Genomic DNA, 24,216 nt, shown 5'->3' on the forward strand with positions numbered 1-24,216 from the left:
AATATTAATGATACCAACAAAATTTTGGTATAGATGTTCATAAACGAAAAGAGATATCAATCTGAAATTTTTATAGCGTGCTCAGGGCGTAAAAAGTGAGTTTGAGTTCGTAAATGAGAAAAACAGAACAATTGGGTCCTACTGACCCATCATCTTGTAAATCGTTGGAGATAAAGCAAAAGTTTAAAGGTTATTTCAACAAATAACTCAGTCAATTGTTTGTTTTCACTTGTTTCTTTTCTCTAATTTCACTAGCATTAAATTTATTAATTTAAAGTAAGTAAAATGATGAAAATAATAACTTCTGTTTCGAATTTTTTATTGAAAAGTCCGATTATATATAATACACTAAAAACCTTAAACGTATAGAGGTTTTCATTTAAAAAATGATTCATTTTTGATTCGGACTGATGTCAAACCAGTAGAGACATATCCAATACTTTCTATCTTTGTCAAAAGAGCTGTTTGATAAAATATATTAGATTTTCTTTAGTTGAACAATTTTTTGACAACTGTCCAAAACAAAATAAAATCGATGAAAAGACCCCTTTTGTTAAAAACATTTGTTGGCTTAAAAAAGTGAATAAAATCGTCATCTATCTATGTTGATAGATACTTAAAATACATCTAAAATAAATATTCAAAACAAAACACAACCATGCTACTCTCTGCCACACTTTTAATTAATAGGGAATATTCATGTTTTTTTTTATATTTTTAATTCATTGTTTAATGAAATACCATATAAAATATCAGTAATTAATATCATACAGTATGTCAACAAATTTGACAAGCCCGTACTTTGATGTCACGTCCATATAAAAATTTGAATTTCCGTTTTAGAAATTTTTCAATACCCTCACTGAATTTGTACTTTTATTAATTAATTTTAAGTAATTATTAAGATATTAATAACTAAAATAATGGTTTAGTTTAAATGTCCAGTTGAAAAGTTACGGAAGAAAAATATTTGAACCAAATTTAAATTTCATGAATATTCCCTATCAATTGTATAAACAGTAGTATAGTTTCCCATAAAATAAAAAAATGAATATTTTAATATTATATTAAAAAGAAAGCTATTAGAACCCAAAGTTTTACTAAATAAATACAGAAATAATTTTAAATTAAATCCTTATTGTTTCAAAAATAATTTGTTTAGGATTTTTCCAACTTCTCTGTAGAATGTTTTAAATGAATTTTGGTTGACTATGTATTTGAATATGTATGTATGCATGTATATTGATTAATTTTAAAATGAATGAATTAGTTAATTAATATATATAATATATTAAAATAATATTAGTAAATAATTATTAGATTTATTAATACAAATAAATACAAACAAACAATAATTAATAATTTCTTTTTGTTACATTATTACAAATATGTACATCAATTATTAATTAATTAATTACCTTAAATGATTAATACATGTTAAGTTTTATTTTTAATAATATTAGTTCATTATTTTATTTTTATTTTTTTAAATATATGAAGGCACATAGGTATTACATTTATTAATTTTATATAAATTTTGAGAAGTACTCAAATTTTAATGCTTCTGTTGGATTTTCATTACGTTTGAGAGGGAGGGTAGTGAATGGCAAGTTCTAATTTTGAAGACATCTAATATTTTTCGTTACTTGCCATAATAATTTTTGTGAATTTTTTTAAAGCTAGGGACTAAACAACATCAACTCATCAATTTACCCAGATAAGTTAACCTTTAATGTATACACCAGGAGTGCGATTTATCCCAGGGTTTTTAGTAACTAATTGAAAATATGCATTATAAGTACCGATAATTATTGTAGTTTTAGTTATCGAATATTTGTGAGGATCGTTATTGAAACAACATGGTACCGTCACTTGCTTTCGAAACCTATTCGAATATTAGTGTGGTAATGAAAACTATATTTTCAAATTACGTCACAATTCTGGTTTTGTTACTCAACTTAAATTCAATTGTAGTAATCCGTTAAAATTTTCTTTAAAATTGTTAAGTTTTCCAAATATTTTCATGAACATTTCTGGTCATATAGGGAGGAATTTGAATCATTTCTTAATTCAAAGTGTACTCTATACAGGCTCTGTTTGTGAGTAGAGTTCATTCAATGTGTATAAGAAATATATACTATTATATTGCGCTATTCTCTTCCGAAAAAACCCCCATTCCCTTCCGCTGAACTTTCTAATTCGATCAAAATCTTATTTTCATATCGAGGTATTGATAGTACACATTTATACTCTGCAATCGAGGTTCCACTATAGTAAGAATTTCGGTGAGAAGCAAGTGACCTTTTTTCGAAGTTAGAATCTACCATTTTTGGACCAAGCGTGTACAAACTATTTTTTTTCTAAGAGAGAAATATCCATTTCTTTTCAATTTCGAAACTTAATAAAATGCTGGGGTATCATTCCACCCCTCAGTGCATGTGCAATAAAGGTTAAATTGGCTGTTTTGTTAAATCAATAAAGTTATTTTTCATTATAAAATTTTCAAATATAATGTAAAAAAATTTGGCATTTTGAAGACAGTCAGTGTCAGTATTGTATATATTAAAAAGTTTTTTTAAATAACATTTTCAAAAATGTTCGATAATTGATATATATAGATAAAACCATTCACATCGAATGAAATATAACGTTGAAATTTGTACCAAAGAATGCATTTTTTTGAACATAAAACCACACATATATAAAATACACCATCAATCAATAAGAAGTAATTTATAATCAAATTCTGAATCCATCCATATTTTTAATAATAATAATAATGAATTTCATATTAAGTGTTAGATATTACACACAAACATTAATTTATTTTTTTATTGTTATCGTTATCTATTTTATGATCATCATCACCCCCTTTTCCCCCCGTTACCATTCCTAATACCATATTATACATTCTATCAGTTATTTTCTGCGTGCTTGCTTCACCTAATAATAAAGTGCAATTATTTGTTAATTATTAATAATATTAGTAAATTTATTATTTAAATTAGTTTTAGTATATTAGATAAAAATGTGTATCCTTGTTTTAATCTTTTTTTTGTACAATCAGTAAGAATACAGTCATATACAACATTCATAAGTTTATCATTTTAATTCCAAGCATTTTCAATGAATTTTCTTTGTTTTTTGATACCGTAGTTGTAAAATCAGCACAATTTATACGATAGAAATATCGCGGCTCCAATGACCAAAACCTATGGTCACTTGAAAGATCCGGCTCGTATCGATAAAAATTTTGTTCAATCATGAATCGAACGTGAAAGAATGTTATTATAACAGTATAACTGTCAACCAGGGAGCAAAGAATTTTAAAGAAAATCTAAAACTCAGTCAAATATTGAAAGGGCTTTTTATCAACTACATTAACTATACATTTTGTCCGTAGTATTTTTCTAGTTAATTTTGACTTTGAGGTTTGTTAAATGATCTCAAGCCAATATTAAACTTGAAATGGATAGAATATTGGCCAAAATGCGTAAAATTTTTAGTCATAAATTGACTCCATCAAATTGATTAAGCACTATTGAGGCGAAAAAAGGTAATGAATAAAAAAAAGGCGTTGTAGAGTCAACAAGGCCCTATGTATGAGTGTCTAACGCATCGCTAGTAAACCATGCGAAATTATCGCCCATATTAAGTTAGATTTATTCCTTTTTTGCTTTCCAATGATCAAAACCAATGATTTTTATAATTTCCAGATGGATGGAAATCTTTCTAGCATTTAAGATTTTATCATATTGTTGTATATAACTATTTCTTTATTATTTGTTAGTATTTATTTACACATGGATGTATTAAAGGATCTTGTTCTTCTGTTCATTGTCGTAATACAAATTAGATTTTTACTTTCAGAATTGTAAATTTTTGTTATTCGAAAACAATTTCAAGATTATCTTTTATCGAGTATTATCTTAGATGAACTAAGAGTAACGCACTAAATTCTAGGAATGCTTAGAAAGTAAATCTTTAAAATTTAAATACGTTACTCAATTTTTTTTTAAATATTATGTAAATGCATAAATAGGAATGTGTTAATTATTTATTCTTCTTTTCAATGGAACAAATAGCTCAATTGATTCGGAAAATTGAGATTTTTTGTTAAATTTGGTTGCAATTTAAGTAAATGCAACTTATTAAATGCAAAAGAAGCCTAAGAAGACTTGATTGTCCCCAAATTGATTAAACTTCAATTATATATTGAAGAAATTAAGATCCTTTAATAAATATTTTAAATAAGAAGTTATAAATGAATATGATTTGCTAACAAATACCCAGAATTAAACATACCCAAATCCCTAAGACGAGGATGCTGTGTTAACATATATATATATATATATATATATATATATATATAATACATATATAAAAATATAAAACATACATACATACATATAACAATTATATAAGTACATTAAATCTGTGTACTTAAATTTTATTATTTATCTATCTATCTATTGATGGTAAAAATTTATTTGTAATGGGAAAGGGGCGGGGATACGTTGTGAAAGAGGAATTTCGTGCAATATAAGATCTAAATACATCCAATTATATTTTAATTTAGATATTTTCATATTTGGATATAAATTATTATTGAAATAATCACTCTTACACAGTTATTATTTTTTTAATGATGTGGTAATTTTTATCATGATAGCCAGAGAGCGTTAATTAGGAGACTACCAAATAAATTTTTATAATTGTACTACTAATCACAGTTAACAGGCATTTGGACATAAGTTAATGTGTTGAATTTTGTCCAAATATCCGTTAACCATCTTAAGTTATATTGATAATTGGACGTTATCATAATGGATAATTTTTAATTAATCTTCACAGAATACTTTGGGTCAACCTCATGTCAGGTTAAAATGAAACACTATGTATTTTTAATTTAACCAAATTTAGAAATGGTTCTATAAAAATTACCCCAAGTATTATATCAGAAACTCAGCGTTCGTAATTTGTTCGCTTTAAACAATTTTGCACAACAACAACTTAGCGTTAGCTGAATTCTATAATGGAGAACGAAAAATGCCTTTATTGTGTAAAGAACATCTTTGGTAAAAAATCGCATTCACGGATCGCAAAATCCAAAGAAAAATTTACTTGTAGTATTCTTGATGGAAAAGAAATGGTTCTCCAATATTTTAATTATCACCAAAAGTTATAGAATTTGTGTGTTAAAGTGTGTAAGAGTGTTTAAATATTTCGATTTAGATAGATACATAATATTAGGAGGATATTTAAATATTTCTACATTCAAGCTAATTCTGTGTATAGAAGAAAAAAAGATTCGAGTTATATGAATTCTCACTTGAACGTAGAAATATTAAAATTTTGGTATATAATTTTTTTTGTGTTTATAAAATATAAAATGTATATATCGAAAAATGCCAAAATGTATAAAAAATTTATTTTGTTTTTTTGTAAAATACATAATTTTTTAAGAAATTAATAACGTTTTTTTTTTTTAGTTTTGAATGGTTTTTATCACATTTAATATTTTGGCGCATTATAGTATATTTATTTGTTTTCTAAATTTATGAATACGACGTATACTTTATTTTTTTTAAATACATTTATATTTTATTTTGTAAAATTCATTTAATGGCTTAGTTTTGTTCAAAAAAAAAAGTTCTAATCTACCGAACCCCCCTTCTTTCCCATGGTTATATAATCAGAATTATCACGATTTAAAATATTTTACGAAGATTTATGATTAAAAATAATATATATTTCATCTTCGAATAAATTTGTAACTAAACTAAGCCTTAAAATGAATTTGGAATAGTAGACTAACTTAGAAATAGCAATTAAAAAAAAAAAGGAAACAAAAATAATACTAAAACACTAGTACTAAGATATATTATTCTCAAAAACAAAAAAGGGAAAAATATACAAACACACGTCACACACATATACCAACCCGATCGATGAAGTTCCTAATAAATCAGCGCACACATACATTAAAAACAAACGATTATATAAACACTACTTAAACCCCCTCCCTAATTTTTGCCACAAACACAAATCACATAATTAAATAATGTGTTTATACAAGACAGTTATTTCTGTTTTTTTTTGGATAATGATGATTAAAAACACAATTTTGGGTTGTTTTTTTTAAAGAAGGCAGTTAAAACAAAACAAAAAACAATGTTTGAAATGATGGATAAGTAAGTTTTTTTTGATGAGTGCGTGTGTGTGTGTGTGAGAGGTAAACAAATATGAGTAAAAAAAATGGGATAATATTAATTTGGTTAATTAATATTTTTAAATTATCATGTGAACATATAAACAGCCAAAGTATACGGCCCACATTAATACAATCCAATGCACTGTATAAAGTGGATTCTCACCATCAGTGATTTTTCTTGCTATAAATTTAAGTACTTCATCTAATAATACGACTGGAATTGAAAATTTCATTACCACAATCCATTCATCAATACCAATTGGTGATACTTGGAATATTTGCTATAGAAAATTTAAAAAAAAATGTATATTAACATTTTGTGTAAAATTTAAGTGGAAAATTAACAAAGCCTAGGAAAACAATTCGTAATCCCAAGGAACTGCAATTTTTCACTCCAATTTCCCCATCTACTAATGATTAAAACTTTGATTTATTTACTTATGCCGTACTGTTACAGTACTAAATAAACTTTCAGCATCTCTGAATGCAAAATTTCTTATTTTATATAAAAATTGAATGCTGATTCTACAGATTATTATTTTGACGGATTCAGATCTCTTTTAGGCATACTTAAGACTCAGTGGAAGCCGAAGGTATCCAATACCCCATGTCTTAGAGCCAATGCACAATGTTCCTAAGCTATGAGACAAAAGTTGAATCTTAAAGCAGGAGAAAATTCCTACAATAGAGGGTTTTTTTTTTTCGATTAAGTATAAACGAAGTCAAAACGCTTTGATATTAACAATCAATCTATGAATAATTAATTGATTGAAGTTTGAAGTTCTGATGTTTCACTTTAAATAATAATAAGTAAATTGAAAGTGTACTTACTGCTAATACTTCAACGTATAAAATAACGAAATGTAATGAGAATGATAATGCCATTGCACCAAGTAACCATGGATTGCACCATGGTGGCATTGTGACTAATGATTGATTTTCAGACAATGAGTTCATTGCGTTCAACATTTCAATTGTGACTAATACAGATAAAGCCATTGTCATTGGATGTGGATCACTGAATACTTTGCAGTCAACTCCTTTGAAGTCATCACCACCACCAAGACATTGCATGTGATGAGTCTAATAAAAAAAATTATATAGATTATTAATTTGTGATATAGATAACCATTTTACTACTCTTAGGCCCAGTCCAACAAGAGTCCTTTAAATCCTTTCCATTGACACTCAAAAAATACAATTTAAAATAACATTAAGGTAGTTCGAGCGGCAAGGAATGTTTAGACTTGTGGTTGAAATTATATGTACTTTATTTTCAACTGTTTGTTTTAATTAGTGCCAATTATTATTGCCAGTTGGCCGGATTACATATTCCCAGTTATCAAAAGCTGGCAGCTGCAGTTATGATACAATTTATGTAAAATTTATCCTACTGAAAAAAGTAATGGTCTGAAAGGAAATTAATAGAAACTCAAGGGTATCTTCTCACTCAACGCTTGATCTACAATTTATTAAAACTTGTTTGTTTTGAGAAAAACAATCGAAACTATTTCAAAAAAGGTCTTCATTTCTAATGAGAGTTATGAAGATCCACCTTAATAATACTTCGATAGTATTCAAACCATTTTGGTTAACATTTAATGGAGCTCGAGACGGCACCAGGGCCATATATATGCTCTAGCGGTCGGAGAAAAACAATGATCGAATTAAAATTTGGGGATTTTAAAAGATCTTAGTTGAGTAGTATGTGTTAATAAATTTATCTAGATATTAAACTTACCAATTGATAATAACTCAATTGTGGACCTAATGGAGAATACATGAACCACCATGCAGCTGCACCAACGGTAGCAGCACCGACATAACCGCCAACAGCCAAGTAACGGAAGAATAACCAACCGCTAATTAAACCTTCATCAGCTTTACGTGGTGGTTTGTCCATAATGTCTAAGTCAGGTGGATTGAAACCTAAAGCTGTAGCTGGTAAACCATCAGTTACCAAGTTAACCCACAACAATTGAACTGGAATCAAAGCTTCTGGTAAACCTAAAGCAGCTGTTAAAAAGATACTGACTACTTCACCAACGTTTGATGAAATCAAATAACGAATGAATTGTTTCATGTTGTTGTAAATAGCACGACCTTCTTCAACAGCGGATACAATGGATGAGAAGTTATCATCAGCTAATACCATCTCAGCGGCTGATTTAGCTACAGCTGTACCAGAACCCATGGCAATACCAATTTCAGCTTTCTTTAAGGCTGGGGCATCATTGACACCATCACCAGTCATGGCACTGATTTCATTCATGCTTTGTAAGAATTCAACAATCTTTGATTTGTGAGAAGGTTCTACACGTGAGAATAAACGGGCACGTGCGCAAGCTGCTTTTTGTTCATCAACTGGTAAGTCATCAAATTCACGACCAGAGTATGATTTTCCAGTTGTGTCTTCATCTTCAGTGAACACACCAATACGTCTGCAAATAGCTTCAGCTGTAGCTTTGTTGTCACCAGTGATTACAATAACACGAATACCAGCTGCACGGCAACGGACAATTGAGTCGAATACTTCTTTACGTGGGGGATCCAACATACCAACAACACCGACAAAGGTTAGATTTACTTCATAGGTATAGAATTTAGTTGAGTCACCCAAATCCATATCTTCCAATTTTAATGGATTGTCCATGGTAGCCAAAGCCAAGCAACGTAATGTATCACGTCCAGTACCGTATTGTCTGGTTAATTCTAAGATGCGGTTCTTCAATGTTGATGTCAATGGTACTTTTTGGGTTCCAACACGAGCATGTGTGCAACGATCTAATACACCTTCTGGAGCACCTTTCACGAATAATTTTGGTCCAGTGCCTAAACGAGTTGGTTTGATTGGTACACAATAACTGGACATTGATTTACGATCACGTGAGAATTCCAAAGTGAATTCTTTCTTCCATTTTGTTTCAATTTCTTGACGGACGCAAATGGCAGCAGCACGACGATCTAAACCAACTTTGCTTACACCGAATGGATTCATTTTTTCAGCTAAGACAATTAAAGCAGTTTCAGTGGCTTCACCAACCTTTTCGAAGGCTTGTTTAAATTCGTTGAAATCAATAGCTGAATCGTTACACATAATACAAATTGTACCAAGTTCATGTAATGCATCGAAATCAGCGGCTTTAACTTTTTGTCCTTTCAAGAAAACATCACCAATTGGTTCGTATGTTGAACCAGTGATTTCGAATTCAGTGAAGCTGCTGTCATTACCTTCAATCTTTTCAAAGATGAACATACGTGATACAGACATTTGATTTGTTGTTAATGTACCAGTTTTATCTGAGCAAATTACGGAAGTACAACCCAATGTTTCTACTGATGGTAAAGAACGTACAATGGCGTTCTTTTTAGCCATACGACGTGTACCTAAAGCTAAACAAGTTGTGATTACAGCTGGTAAACCTTCTGGAATGGCAGCGACAGCCAAAGCTACAGCAATTTTGAAGTAGTATACAGCACCTTTAATCCATGAACCACCATGAGCTGGATCGTTAAAGTGGCCAATATTGATTGCCCATACAGCAACACAGATAACAGAGATTACTTTGGATAATTGTTCACCGAATTCATCTAATTTTTGTTGTAATGGTGTTTTGATTTCTTCTGTTTCACTCATTTCAACACGGATTTTACCAATAGCAGTATTCAAACCTGTTCCCATGACAACACCACGAGCTTTACCAGCAGCAACATTTGTACCACTGAATAAGATATTCTTTTTGTCTTGATTGACGGCACGTGGATCTGGGATAGCATCTGTGTGTTTGATTACTGATACAGATTCACCAGTTAAAATTGATTGATCGATACGGATTGTTGTTGAGTAAATTTTGATTAAACGAATATCAGCTGGAATTTTGTCACCAACTGATACTTCAACAACATCACCAGGTACAATTTCTTTGGCACGGATTTTTTGAATACCGGATTTGTCGCCACGTAATACTTTACCCATTTCTGGTTCATATTCTTTCAACGCTTCAATAGCTGATTCGGCATTACGTTCCTGCCATACACCGACTACTGCGTTTGCAATTAAAATTAACAATATAACAAATGGTTCTACGAATGCGGTAAATGAGTCTTCATGTTCTTCAAATAAGGCGAGAACCTAGAACAAATATTTAATGTATTTTCAACTTTACACACAATCCTCACTCCTAGTACCAATAACAGATATCAAGAAATATACACATTTCGCAAGCATAGTACCAAAACCATAGCCCTTTTTTACATTGTTGAACTCTTCGTTAGATTCATGGGTCCAGCCAGAACTTTTCCGTTATTTTAATTTTTAATATACTTCGAATTGAACTAGCGGTTTGATATTTCTTGAATTTTCCTAATATTGTTATTATTTCTAATAGCAATTGGAACGATACATTCTCTGAATCCACATAACATACGTATTTCTATGTCACAAAAAACACATTTTAGTATGTTTTTCTATGTAAATCCGTGCGATTTTTGAGACACAGAGCTTATATGGTCTACTCAGATATATTTTATATGGAAATATATGAAATAAGTTTCAATTTGAACATTAAATAGTCCGCGGGACACATCCTTTTTGTTAAAAGATTAATACAGTGTGTCCAGTGTTCGAGACTAACGAAAATTACGATTTTTGGAATTATGCTATTAAATTAATTTATTTTTCGAATAGGAAAAGTCGAAATAATTTCTAAGTATGTCCCAAAATTAAATATTTGTCGGGAGCCATGAAAATACACCTATACTGTGGGTTAGTATTCTCCCCCTGAGTCATCAGATGATAATATTGGCTCTGCGACTATGTGTGTACATTTCTTCGCTATCAGATATCTTCATAGTTTTCAAAAATAGGTTTATACCAACTTGTTGAAATACATTTTGTTAATAAATACTTACAAAAGATATAATTGCAGCTAATAATAAAATCTTGACTAGTAAATCATCGAATTGTTCTAACACAAGTTGCCATATCGATTTTCCTGAATAAGAACAATTTATTTTAGTAACATGATTTCAATTAAATTTCTTAATTTTATATCTATTAAATATCTATTGGACGATGTTATGAAAAAGTTAATCCAGAAATTTAAAGAAAAAACGAGATAGTCAACAGGAGATAAGAAATGGAATTTTCTATATCATGCAAAAATGATTTAATGGTCCTTAGACGTCAATTTTTTCAGAGTCCCTAAATTTTATCTAAGAGTTACCTCGCATTTATTTTTTATTTTATGGTTTTAGATTAACTTTACTTCGAATTAATAGAAAACTAGAAGTTTCTATTTAAAATTTATGAGTCGCACATTACTCTCGGCAAGAGGAAGTATAGAATTGGGATAGAAGTTTTAGTGTAATCATTTGCAGTGTTTTTTCAATCCATAAGTAGTTTAGAATTAAATGTTAGAGTTCACGAAGAAAAAGAACCTAAAATTATTGACTTCATAAAAATGTTGACAATTATTTAGATTTTGAAATTAGATTCTGAACTCGATGAATGTTCAATAATTTTACACTAAGTTTGACGAAGATTTGGCGTATCTGCGTACAATACAGACTCCATTTCACTCCGTAAAATCAAGATTAATGTACAACACCCGTATACTAATCATAGTTATGAATTGAACTTCTTTTTTGAAATCAAGATGGAGCAATATCTTAAATACTAGTTGTATAATTCCATAATATTTGATACCTTCTTCAGTTGGTAATTCTGAAACAATAAAAAAGCAGTGTTAATATTCAAATATTAATTTAAGACACAAAATTGGATTCAAGCTGAATAAATTAATAACAAATAGTTTTAATATTTCCAAAGTGTCGTCTTACTTGAATTTAGAAATTAATTTATCTGTATACCAAATATAAAAAAAATACTTTCAAAATTTAAAAGATGGACATTTCCTTGTTAAATTTTTCAAATATAGCAAAATAAATTATTATCGCCAAATAATGAAAACATTTTAAATAAATTTGGATTTAATAATTATATAAGAAATTTAATTAATAAATACACACAATTGTAATTTAATAAGGCTAATTATTTTTTAATTTTATAAGTTATTCATGTTTAACAAAACATTTGAATATGACAGAGTTTACTAATTAACAGATAATTAATTTTTTTTAAAATAAATTGTATATATCTTTATTGAATATATTATGAGATGTGTAGTTTACTAAGATACAAAAGTAAATTCACCAGAGTTCTTAAAATTCAATATCAATGCATTGGAGCTGTTTGAGGAAGTTTAGAATGTTTTAATGAAACGTAGCTGAATTTGGACCGATTGTTTACTAATAAGATATTTTTATTAAAAAATCTCTACAACCAACATAATTTTATAGTATGCAAAATTTTGGTTTATGTAAATCTACTACCTATAAAAATTGGTCTAGAAGTTGATTACGATATAGAAACGTATAAATTACACCACTAGAATATGCCTTTGCCCTACATTTTTATTGTCTCAATCGACGTTCGCTATCGAGCTAAAACATTGTGTGAAATCAATTTTTTGATAACATCAAAAACTATGCAAATATGAAGAATTTAAATGTACAAACACAAAGAGAAGAAAATAGCACGTGGTGACGTCATAGCTAGCGAGTGCCATAGAGACTATCAAAATTACTAATATCTTTTATGTTTATCAATCGATTTTAATTTTTATTTCAGATCTTGTCATCTATTCTCGCACATTTTCAAATTTTAACGAAAGATGTATTGAAATCGGCATCAAAAGGACTATTGCGATGAATTAAAATTGCTTTTAAAAGTGTACTGAATTTCGTAAAAAACACTGGCGTAAGTCAATTGATAATTAAACAGATTTTGTAGAAAAAAAGTATTAAAACGTATTAAAAGAATAAAAAAAGCCGGTATATACATTTCGTGAATAAAATACTAATTAAAACGACAAAACACGTATCTTGATTGTATAATGATTTTTAGAACTTAATACTTGTAGTATATATTATAAAGTAGTTAATTATTAAATTAATAATTAATTAATATATTCAATAAATGATCTATTAATCTAAATATTTTTTCAAAATATAAGTAGTTAACAGTATATTTACCATTGAGTCCATATTTTTCTTGGTTTCTTTTGACTTGTTCTAAAGATAGACCATTTTCTGGATCACAATTAAAAAAATTTAACACCTCCTCGACGGTTTTCGCGTGTGCGTCCTCCATCCTGTTTGCTGATCAGTGATTAATACACTGACAGTTAATATTATCTTATTGTTATTATCAGTTCTGTAACAAGAAAAATACAAATTTATTACGAATGCTTATGAATATAATTAATTATAACTACGTAAAGACTTCTTGCACAAATTTATGTACAGTTAAGAGAATACAAATATTTTTAATATCAACATTATTTATTCGAAAAAAAAAAAATTGGGATGATGATTAAATTTTTGTTATCATTTCAGGCGAAGAATTCTCCCTGCACGGACACAACAGAGAAGCTGGTTTTATAAAATCTTTAAACAAAATATAAACGTTTAAAACTCTTAATTAAACAAAGAGGAAGATACTTTAAAAGTGACGTCATTGTTGATATCGTCATAGAGATTAAATATAAAACTCCGTTTTGCAAGAAAGAGACAAGTAACAATCTTTGAATGCTTATACTTTCTTCGTTCTTTAATCAATTTTAATTTAACTTTCAAATTTTGTTATGGTATCAAGTCTATATTTTTATGGGTAACTAGCAGTTTTTCACTAGCTTCGCAATTTCAACTTTTATTTTCTTTTTCAAATTACCAATAGGGATGATAACTACATATTTGTTTTAACTTCAAATGAAAAATTCATAATAACTAATTGAATAATTCTATGTAAATTAAACAAAGTCGCATATCTTGGAAAGAGCTTTAAACCCTTATAAAAATTTCAAATAAACATTGTGATCAAGTTGTGACTATGGACTATACGATAAGTTATATATAAATTTGCTGTTATTAGTGCTAGTTCTGGGTCTATAAGAATCTAACCGGATTTAATTTAATAGTGACACCATCCCATATAATATTAAATTTTATAAAGGTGATTTAACTTTCAAATTCATTCCTTTTCTTGGAATTTTTATAAATTAAATAGCAAAATTTCATTACATACAGATTGTTTAAACGATTAACAGTAAGTTATATTATATTCCTTGTTTATTTTAAAGTTTTGCAATTAAAAAAAAAAAATATTTTCATGAGAAATTTCGTATCAAGAATATTTTTTGCACATTTGCAACATTCTTTCGGCACAAACATGTAAACAATGCTGAAATAACTCAATCCAATTGTTATCAATGACAAACTGATGTGGCGACCTTTAATTTTGTGAAGTAGTAATGCTATATAATCCTTAAAAGAATGAATTTTTTTTAACTTGACTGAATTTAAGTAAAGATTACAAATATTTTTCAAGTGTGATATATCTATATTTGCGTACGTATTTAATATAAATTATTTAATTAAACATTCAGATTAGATACAGGTATAAAAAAAATACCATCTAAAATTTGTAAGATAATTGTAATACTATAGTAGTGACTACATTTCAATCTCAAGTATGCATTTACGTAATACAATAAAATTATTTACTGTCTATCTATCTCAGCGTTTCTCAGCCTTTTTGACGTTCGACTCAATTTTTTTTTCTAAACCAAACTTGCGTTTTAATGTTTAATTAATAACTAATATTGTGCATAAACCTTAAATAGCTAATATCGAAATATCGAGAGAATATTTTATATCTCCGTTTAATCAAAACCGTAAGGTAATGACCATCTAAGATGGTCCATTTTTTAGCTTTTGCCTCGGAGAATTCTAACAAATATATCAGATTTGGTTAGAGTAAGGAAAATTTTTTAAAGTTTCAGCGTGGCTAAGATTAAAAAAATAGCTGGACGTACACTGTAAGTCAAAATAAACACGATAGTTAAACTATTCTAAGTGATATTACTATGACAGTACATGTAATTCACATATGTTATAGCTATAACAGTTAGAAGAATGGTAAAACACGTGCATTCTTTGTGACACAGATTGTACATTGAGACGCAGATAAAACTGTGAAACATCTCTGCAGGTTTTGCACAGAACGCAGTTTTTCATTAACCTCGCGTAGATATTGTAGCTTGCTGCTGCTGGACTATCTCGTGTATATTTATTTAAATATATAGGTCGGTTGGGTATTTTATGCTTAACAACTTTTTGATCAGTAGATTTTTCAGAAAATATAAAAGGTTTAAAAAGTTTATGTATACAAATCGATCGTAAATTTTACAACCGACAACTTTAGGCTGACCTACTTTTTCTCTAAAGTGCTTAGTTTTCGCGTAAATTATAAAAAATTGTGGAAAATCGTTGATTTTTTCGAAATCATACTTTTTTTCTGCGCATAAGAAAATATTTAATTCAACAGATAAAAAGCTAAAAATTATTATGAAAAAAATTGATTAAAATTAATTTAATTAAAAATAGTCATGAACACTTTTCGATAGACAAGCTATATCATAGGCGTGTTTATCAATCAATAAAATTTCATAGTAAATATGTCTCATCTGATAATCAGATGGTTAAAGCTCGATCTTGTAATAAGTATGAGTTCCCAGTCTAAATACTTGATTTTTATGGAAAACTCATCTAAAACGGTTTCGACCCACTTTTTTACCCCACAATCACTTATCTAGTGAACAATTTTTGCGAATTTCAGGAAAATGCTCCATTAAATAGTAAATTAATTTGTAGTCGAATAATTTGAATAGACGAATGCACCCGGTATGCAAATCTTATTCATTGTTTTGGAATAAGTGTATTTAATTCACTACAAATCACTTTCATTTTATTATTTATATATCAATGTTTGATTTCCGATTAATATAGTTTAATAATAATAATAATAATCAAACCATGTGTAAGTCATAAATTTTATGTCAATACGATTAACGTTTAATTCAAAGGCATGCTTTCATTATCTATATTATCGTTATTAAATGTTCCAAGTCCTATTTAGTATTCACAGAGGACACTAGTAGTAGGCTAGAATTATATTTGCCTCCCATCATCCCTTATTGTTTATTAACATCTCACTTTGAAATTAAGAATATCGATAATGATAAGTGCGCATGGTATTTTATTACACATATTAATTTTATTTCTAACAACAATAATATAAATATACCGGGTGATTAAAAAACAGGATAAAACTTGAATATTCAATACTTATCCGAGCCCTTTGGTTCACAGTTTCATGGGTTTTAAATTTTTGGAGCAAAACCTTAGTTTTTAAGAAAATAGCATTCTACAGGTAAAAGAAATTTTAAAATCGGGTAGGTAGTGAATTCAAAAATGACGGATTTTTAAACAATGTTTCATACCACCCCACATTTATTGAGATCAATAATTAAGATATAAACTATCGTATCTTTTAAATTGGACTTAATTACAGATAGTTACGAAATTTGATCAAAATCGTTTCAATAGTTTCGGAGTTTATCCCGAACATACGTACAACTACAGCATCGGTTTCGATTTTTAATCGATTTTGAAATAGAATTACTATCGATAAATAAATCATATTATGGCAACCGCTAAGTAGCGTTATGTATGGATTATGGGATGCCATCATAAATAAATCGTCGATCTTAAAATATTAAAGCCTAACAAGTATTATTTATAAATTAAGTAATGGTTGGAATTATTTCTGGTTAAACCGGAAATACAATAAAACATTTGAAATTGTCACTAAATAATACGCATGCTCATGGGTCTAAAGCTGTCAAATGTTAGCCTTTAGTGAATGACCCGGGGACCCGGTATATTTGTATACTTTGAAAACGATGAAATATGATTTTACTAGATGTAATTGATAATCCAGTACCTATTATATGGTATACAGGCGACATTCTTTACTTCTTCAAGGGTTGCAAATAAGGATACGCCACCCTTTTCAGTTTTAATTAAAAAATTTTTATACAAAAATTTATTTAATCAATTTGAAATGTTTTACACTCATTTTTGAACGATGGAAAAAGCACATTTGTTACGAATTAAGCTGCCAATTATACATAATCCTACAAAACTTGATTCAAGAATGTAATGCAATTCGTTTGAAGTACTTTTGAATAATTTTAAGTTGAAACACTTAAAATAATTCTAAACACTATTTCAAAATTAAAAACTATACAAATTAGTCGTAAAATATTAAAACGGAAATACGTTTCCGTTCTAAATACGATCTTCTAAGTGATAAAATAGTAAATTTTAAAACGTATTCCCTTAAATACCCAGATATTAGTCTCTATCAAAGTTAACCTATCAAATTCATGATGTAGCCGTGTTCCGTGTAGCGTGTGGGTTTATCTAAATTAGCAGGTACAACATAAAGCACAATGTATTGAAGTAACCCTGATAATATTTAAATAAATGAAAATACACCGTTATATAAACCATTAAACACCGCAAATAAACGTTATCTTGAAAAAATAAATGAATGTTTGTTTAATTAACCGCAATAAATCAAAAAATAAAGAAACTGATATTTTAAGAGAATAAATATTATTTCATTCTTAGAATTAGAACTTGAATTTCAGAGAGTCGTAGAACAAAAATGTGATATCCATATGATTTTAGGTTGGAAAATTTTGATATTCGCAAGAATTTGTAAAAAAACTTCACGTCATAGTTTCACAATATAGGCACACCACACAGGCACATTTTAATAATAAAAAAAATGGTTTTTCTTACTTGATTTATACATTCACGTAAATTTAATAAAATTTAAAATAATAACAAAAATGTTTTAATTCAACTAAGCTTTACGATATTCAAATAGTAAAATGAAACTAAGTCTATCAAGTCAAATTCTGTATGTCCAATAACCGATGACCACGCATTAACACACGTATATCCTGACGTATGTACGTCTGTGAGGAGGCTAACCATCAAAAAGCTATTATAAAAAAAAAGCGAATAATACACACAGCGATGATGATAAGAAGAGTTCAAAAACAAATTAAATTAGAAAATCAAAACCAACCACCTAATTGATATTCATTTGAAGTGAACTAAAAAAAAAAATTAGTCAACCTACCTGAATGTAAACAGGTAAAATTTATTCAAAACGATATTTAGTAACAATTATTTAAAAACACAAAATTATAAAACAAATATAGTTTGAAATAATTTAACATTAACAGAAGTATAACTTTTTTTTTTATAAATTATAAACCGAGAAATAAAAATATAAATATATTGTCAATGTATGTAGTTAGTCTGTTCGTCATTCTGGTGGCACCACTGCTCAGTGTTCTGTTCTGTTCATATAACTTTTACTTAATAATATTAGAGCGAGATCGACTTACTAACTACGATGTATGTTAAACACGTTAAAAAAAATGATCAAAGGCAAAAAAAAACACTTGAAATTAATTTCCTCTATATTTAACAATAAAGTACTATAAAGTATCAAATAAATTTAGTAGTTCTCTATGATAACTGTAGTAAAAGAGATTTTCATATTAATGATTTGAACAATTTTACATATTATTACACATGAACGTATTCAAATACAAAACAGTAGTCTAGTAGACTATTACTTTGATGACAATATTTATTGCTACTTAAGAAAAAAAATGCAAGTTAATTCTATTTTTTGATTTTGAAGGCCATTCTCTAAATCATACGTCAGAACTTTACATACGCAATCAAAATCTATTAGTTACGTTTATTTCCATTGATTTGTCATCAACAATAATCTTTTTTTTTTTTTTTAAATTTTAATTTCTTACAATCTCTCATTTAAATTTATTCATTATTTCAAAATATAAGAGCTAATTTTTATTTATTCAGTATTAAATAAGTGCGAGGAGGATACTTGCAATCTTTTTTTAGAATTCAATTGAAATAAGTTTTGCATAATGTACGGTAGATACAGATTGACGTATCATCGTCATATGTTACACAATAATTAAAAAAAAAATCATTTGAATAAATTTCTAATCATATTTGGTATTTAATTAAGAACAATAAATTAGTAATAATTAATTTTTATTTTATCATTAAATAATGATAACAAATGACAATAAATAAATAAATAAATTGAATATTCAAACAAAAACGCTCGATACACGAATGTTTACGATTTATACCGATTTGTAAAAAAAGCGTTAAATGACGGTGGCATAATTTTTAACTAACAATATTTTAAATTGATAATGCATAGTTAAAAATAATACAACGTATTTGTAACTGTTATATAAGATTCAACATAGGTATGGGTTTGCAACAATGAAAGAAAAGTTTATATGTTTTAAAAAAAAAGAAATTCAAACAAAATAAAAGTGTAAAAAAGTGTAAAAAAAGTTGAAAAACAAACCAAAAAGAAAAATGAAAATAAAAAACTTACTTGAGTTATTTGAAATGGCATTTAAACTAAATAGGTGGTAAACGTTATAACGTAAGGTAAATGGCAAGCGGTAGGTATGGCAGTTAGATGGAACTAAGTAAGAAGTAATAAAATTTTCAACTACGTATTAGTAAGACGGATAGATAATACTAAAATTATGTTTAGTAGGATGCGAGTGGTGGAAACTCGTGTGACTGTGACTGTATGTGTAAATACCTATCTATCTGACTGACTGACCTATCTGGGAATCGGGATAAGACACAAATGGTTAGATTACTAAGGTTAAGTATTAAAAATAAAGAAATGAAGTTTGTGTAGTGTTGAGTCTTATACAGTACAAGTAAAAATGTATGTATTTTATATTAAAATGAGATAAAAAACGTACATGTATTTTATGAGTAAGTGAATAAGTAGAGTAGATTTAAAAAAAATATAATTTTCAAGTGTTTGATGTGGTTGTTTTGGTGTCCTGGTTGGTCAGGCCGATTGGTCCCGGGATGCCAGGCAGTTTGCCAATTATATAAATGAGCGAGCGGACAGTTTTAGCATTATTGGTAGGCACATCGCCATCATCATATATTCGTGTTCATATCACAACTTTCTTAATTATTTTGGCATCAAATTAATAATATTTTTGAGGTACAATTTACAACTGTTTTGTGCGTTCTATCTCGCGCTATCTTCTGTTGCTAATTTACCTTTTGCTAACAATTATTTTATATTTCTTTTTGTAAGAAATATTTTTTTATTAAAAAAAATATAATCAACATAAAATAAATTATGACAAACATAACTAGTTGTGTCCGGGTTTATTCGTGCGATATTTTAAATGTTCTCGTAATAACAATGACGTGTATTCGTGATATATTTTCCTCTTTCTTATAGTTTATGTATATTTATTTGTATAATAAATGCATTTGGACCTTTCTGTACACAAATATCTATTGATAATTCTTCCGTTTTGGGTAATTTAGCTCATGTTAATTTTTATTTCAAAAATAAATAATGCAACTATAAATATTTTGCTTCTCATAAAGATTTTCATTAAATTTGAGATAGGAAAAAAAACCACAGACTTATAATAAACGAAATCAGTGGAGACATTACATTCTTGCTATGAGAAAAATTTCTCAGAGAACGGTCTCCGATTGTAATAACGATTTTACTTATCGTAATCAACCCTATAGTAGATCAATTGGTTACAGCATAACCAATTCCGTTCGCGGTATGATACCGGGTTCAATTTCCGGCCTTCCAACAAAAATTAATTTAATTAATGGTTGTGATGGGCTGATGTAGTGCATGGTATATGCATGAAGAAGGTGTACAAAGCCTCTCAAAATAATTGAGGAGCTGATAAATGAAATTATCAGCGGAAAAGGCAGTATCAGAATGGGCTCTATAGTCTAAGTATATCCTACGTGGGCAGCCAATATAACCTAACCTAACCTACTTATCATAACAATTTCAGCGGATAATATTTTCTTGTTTCATTCATTTTAGAACAAGATCTTGTAATCGTCAGAGTTTTTAGTTTTTGAATTTATTTTGGAGTTTTCTACTTGGTACCCACTTTGATTTACATAGAGTCTTACAGTATTGTGAATAATTACAAATAATATAAGACTGTATGTAAATCAAAGTACCATGTACTATATGTAAATCAAAGTACCATGTAGAAAACACGTATAAATTAAACAGTAATTTATTTTTAATTTATTTACTGTCGTAGTAAATTAGAGTATTTTTTTAAGCCTTTAACCAGCGTACAATCAAGAGGCTTTATAGGTAATTTATTTCTCAAATTCTTTACATGCTACGAGGGAGCATATTCGAGGGGTATGTATGTATATAAACATACATGCATACCCTCGTCGTTGTCGGGGTAAAAAACTGAGAGTTTAACTGATAAAAGCGAACATTCGATTGTAAATATTTCTTTTAAAAATAGCTTCTTTTTAAATAATGATTATCGATAATTTCTCAGCACAATACTTTAAGTGTACGCATGATTCAAAAAGATTGATTAAAACGCTTTAGATGCAATGTTGCGGAAAAATTTACGCTCTAAATAAATAAATAAATGAAAAATACGGCTGTGTTTTTTGGAACCTTGAACACGTTGGTCCTCTCTACCTAAAAAGTTTGAATTTTCTCGCGTAGTAAATCAAACAACAAGACGATAGATGTTTTTTTTTAATAGAATTTATTTATAAATTTGTACGTGTTATCGTATGTGCGTATCGATGTTGATCGAAATAAAATAAGAACAACATTCGACCTTCATGATGTCTGTTTATGTGTCCTAGGTGTACAAATATAATATTAAACATACAATTATATTATAAGCACCAAAAATATAATCATAATTACGTTATAAAAGAATTTAAAAGGATATTTATAAGTCAATTATATATATATATATATATATATACTTTTTTTTTTGTTCAACAAATTTCTTTACGTCAAGTGTTTTAAAATGTTCTTCACCTTTCGTTTGTAAAAATTTTTTTATAGCTTTTGACTAAAAATGTTTAGATAATAATTTAGACTTTAAAACAAATAATTTTCAAAATTTAAATAATAATATTTATACATAAAATAAAAATAAACGCATGTTACCTCTATATTCAAACTATCATATAGGAAGTCGTAATAATCGAATTCGAATAATGCTTAGTAGAAATGCATGTGTCAAACCCAGTGACAGATTTAAGGAAAACGGCCCACAGCAGACAAAATCTCCCTAGAGGCCCTGAAACTATAATTTCAGATCCCCCTCCTCGAATTTCGTGCTCTGTTCTCTTTATCGAAAGTAATAAGTTTGAAGAAAATATTTTATATCAATTTATTAAGCACTGACCGTACGCTCCATTCGTTTTCATACGAAGTATATTCACATTGTTTTTAACCCTCTGGAAGGGAGGTAGTGGGCAATTCTCCTTTGCCTACCTGCTAAATCCGCCCCAGGTCAAATCCGTGTGAAATTTTTAAGAGTATAACCGCAATCAGATTATTGAACTGCGTTTGGTTTAAACTAAGAAAGATTCTGATCATCCCATCAGAAAAAGTGGATTATCCATATAGAAAAGTATGCGCGAAATTACAAAGGGGAGGGGGTGGGTCGTGCTTCCGCTTGGAAGTTTTTAAACAAACATAAAATTAACTGTAAAAGTGAGTATGCAAAAAATACAGTCCGTTGATATTGACATTTGTACAGTTATTCAAATTTATGACAGTCTGCCTAATTCATACAATTTCTGCAGAAAAGAAAAATTTTAATAAAAATGAACAGCAAGCGTTGGAACTCTCAATAGTCAAAGAATATGAAAAGGACACAAAGAGGATACGGAAGAGAAAACTCACAGTAGATGAATCTTCCGAAAATATTACTTCTTCATTATCTGGAGATAATTTCAAAGAGCTGCAGAGTTGCTGCCAAACGGTTGATCGTGAAAGAGAGAAGCCAGATAAAACACGTGCGTATATTTCTTATACGTCTATAATTTCTGTCTCTTTCTACCTCTCCCATTGAAGTCAAAAATTCGCTTATTGCGTTTCCTATATCTATGCTCTATATGGTATTATCTTTATGTATTCTATTGATATTGAAAAAAGAATCATGAAAAGGGAATTGAATTAACCATAAACCGAAGAACAAACAGTGTCCATACCGTCAAATGTTTTGATTGAATGCAAACGACGAATTGAAACAGAAATTTCACGGAAAAAAGTTAAAAATTGCAATCTCAAATAGTGTAGTTAGATGACATCGAATTGTTGGCGACTACAAGTCTCTACCTGCATAAAGATTACAAACTTTTTATATGTTTTCAAGAATGTATGCAAAAATGTTTTTCTCCGATTTTAATTTTAGGTATTAAAATGAAATACGTTCTTAGTTTAACAAGCTTTCATTTGATACAAAACATTATTATGTCTGAATAAGTTATAAATTTTTTGTTCATAAATTTGCGAAACTAGTGCCAAATAAATGTAAAACAATTTTTTAATATTTTAAATAACTTGTATAACTTTAAGAATGTATAAATTTTAAGTCTAATTTTATTGCATGTATATAGAGATCTAGAGATAGCGGTCATTTGCAGGTAGCAGCGTTCACACCAAATCTTTTTATATTGCTATTTTCAAATGAAAGATGTGTTTCCACTTCGTAAATAATAAGCCAATAAGGTAGACGATCATGATATATATATTTTTTTACCGTTTATTATTACGTATAAACTGACAGTCGTGACAAATGCGAATCTCAAGGAGATGTTAATAATGTTAACTAAAATATTGAAATGATAAATCTCTAGTTTTCAACGTTTCTAATATACAACCGACAATGTAGTGTCGTTAAAAACTATAAATATATCGGGGTCGCAACAGATTTGATATTAATTAATAATATATTTACGATAGGTACTTTTAATAATTAAAACTTTTTTTTTCTAAGCGAACAGATAATCATATGGGCAATAGTATAATAATTTGTATGTATGCTCTATAATATAAATTGATGCTTGCAAGTAAGGCAAAAATTCCGTGAGCCTACACAGTATAG

At 28.4% G+C, this 24,216-nt stretch overlaps 1 protein-coding gene across 4 annotated transcripts in view; it reads right to left on the reverse strand.

The window, feature by feature from the left end:
- The window catches only part of LOC123295730 (calcium-transporting ATPase sarcoplasmic/endoplasmic reticulum type), a 38,446-nt gene that overhangs the window by 8,463 nt on the left and 5,767 nt on the right, over positions 1-24,216 (reverse strand). For 2 of the 4 annotated variants that reach the window (XM_044877171.1, XM_044877172.1), the window contains exons 1-7: positions 19,647-19,887; positions 13,310-13,490; positions 11,922-11,939; positions 11,126-11,208; positions 7,956-10,346; positions 7,046-7,297; positions 6,378-6,495 (exon numbers count right to left, since the gene is read on the reverse strand). In XM_044877171.1, coding sequence (XP_044733106.1) covers positions 6,378-6,495; positions 7,046-7,297; positions 7,956-10,346; positions 11,126-11,208; positions 11,922-11,939; positions 13,310-13,427 — 2,980 coding nt within the window. In that variant the 5' untranslated portion in view covers positions 13,428-13,490; positions 19,647-19,887. Of the gene's footprint in view, positions 1-2,803; positions 2,944-6,377; positions 6,496-7,045; positions 7,298-7,955; positions 10,347-11,125; positions 11,209-11,921; positions 11,940-13,309; positions 13,491-19,646; positions 19,889-24,216 lie in introns of those variants that run through there. The other 2 variants (XM_044877169.1, XM_044877170.1) reach the window with 2 other exon arrangements.

This window comes from Chrysoperla carnea, chromosome 3 (genome assembly GCF_905475395.1).
Source record: "Chrysoperla carnea chromosome 3, inChrCarn1.1, whole genome shotgun sequence".
NCBI lineage: Eukaryota > Metazoa > Arthropoda > Insecta > Neuroptera > Chrysopidae > Chrysoperla > Chrysoperla carnea.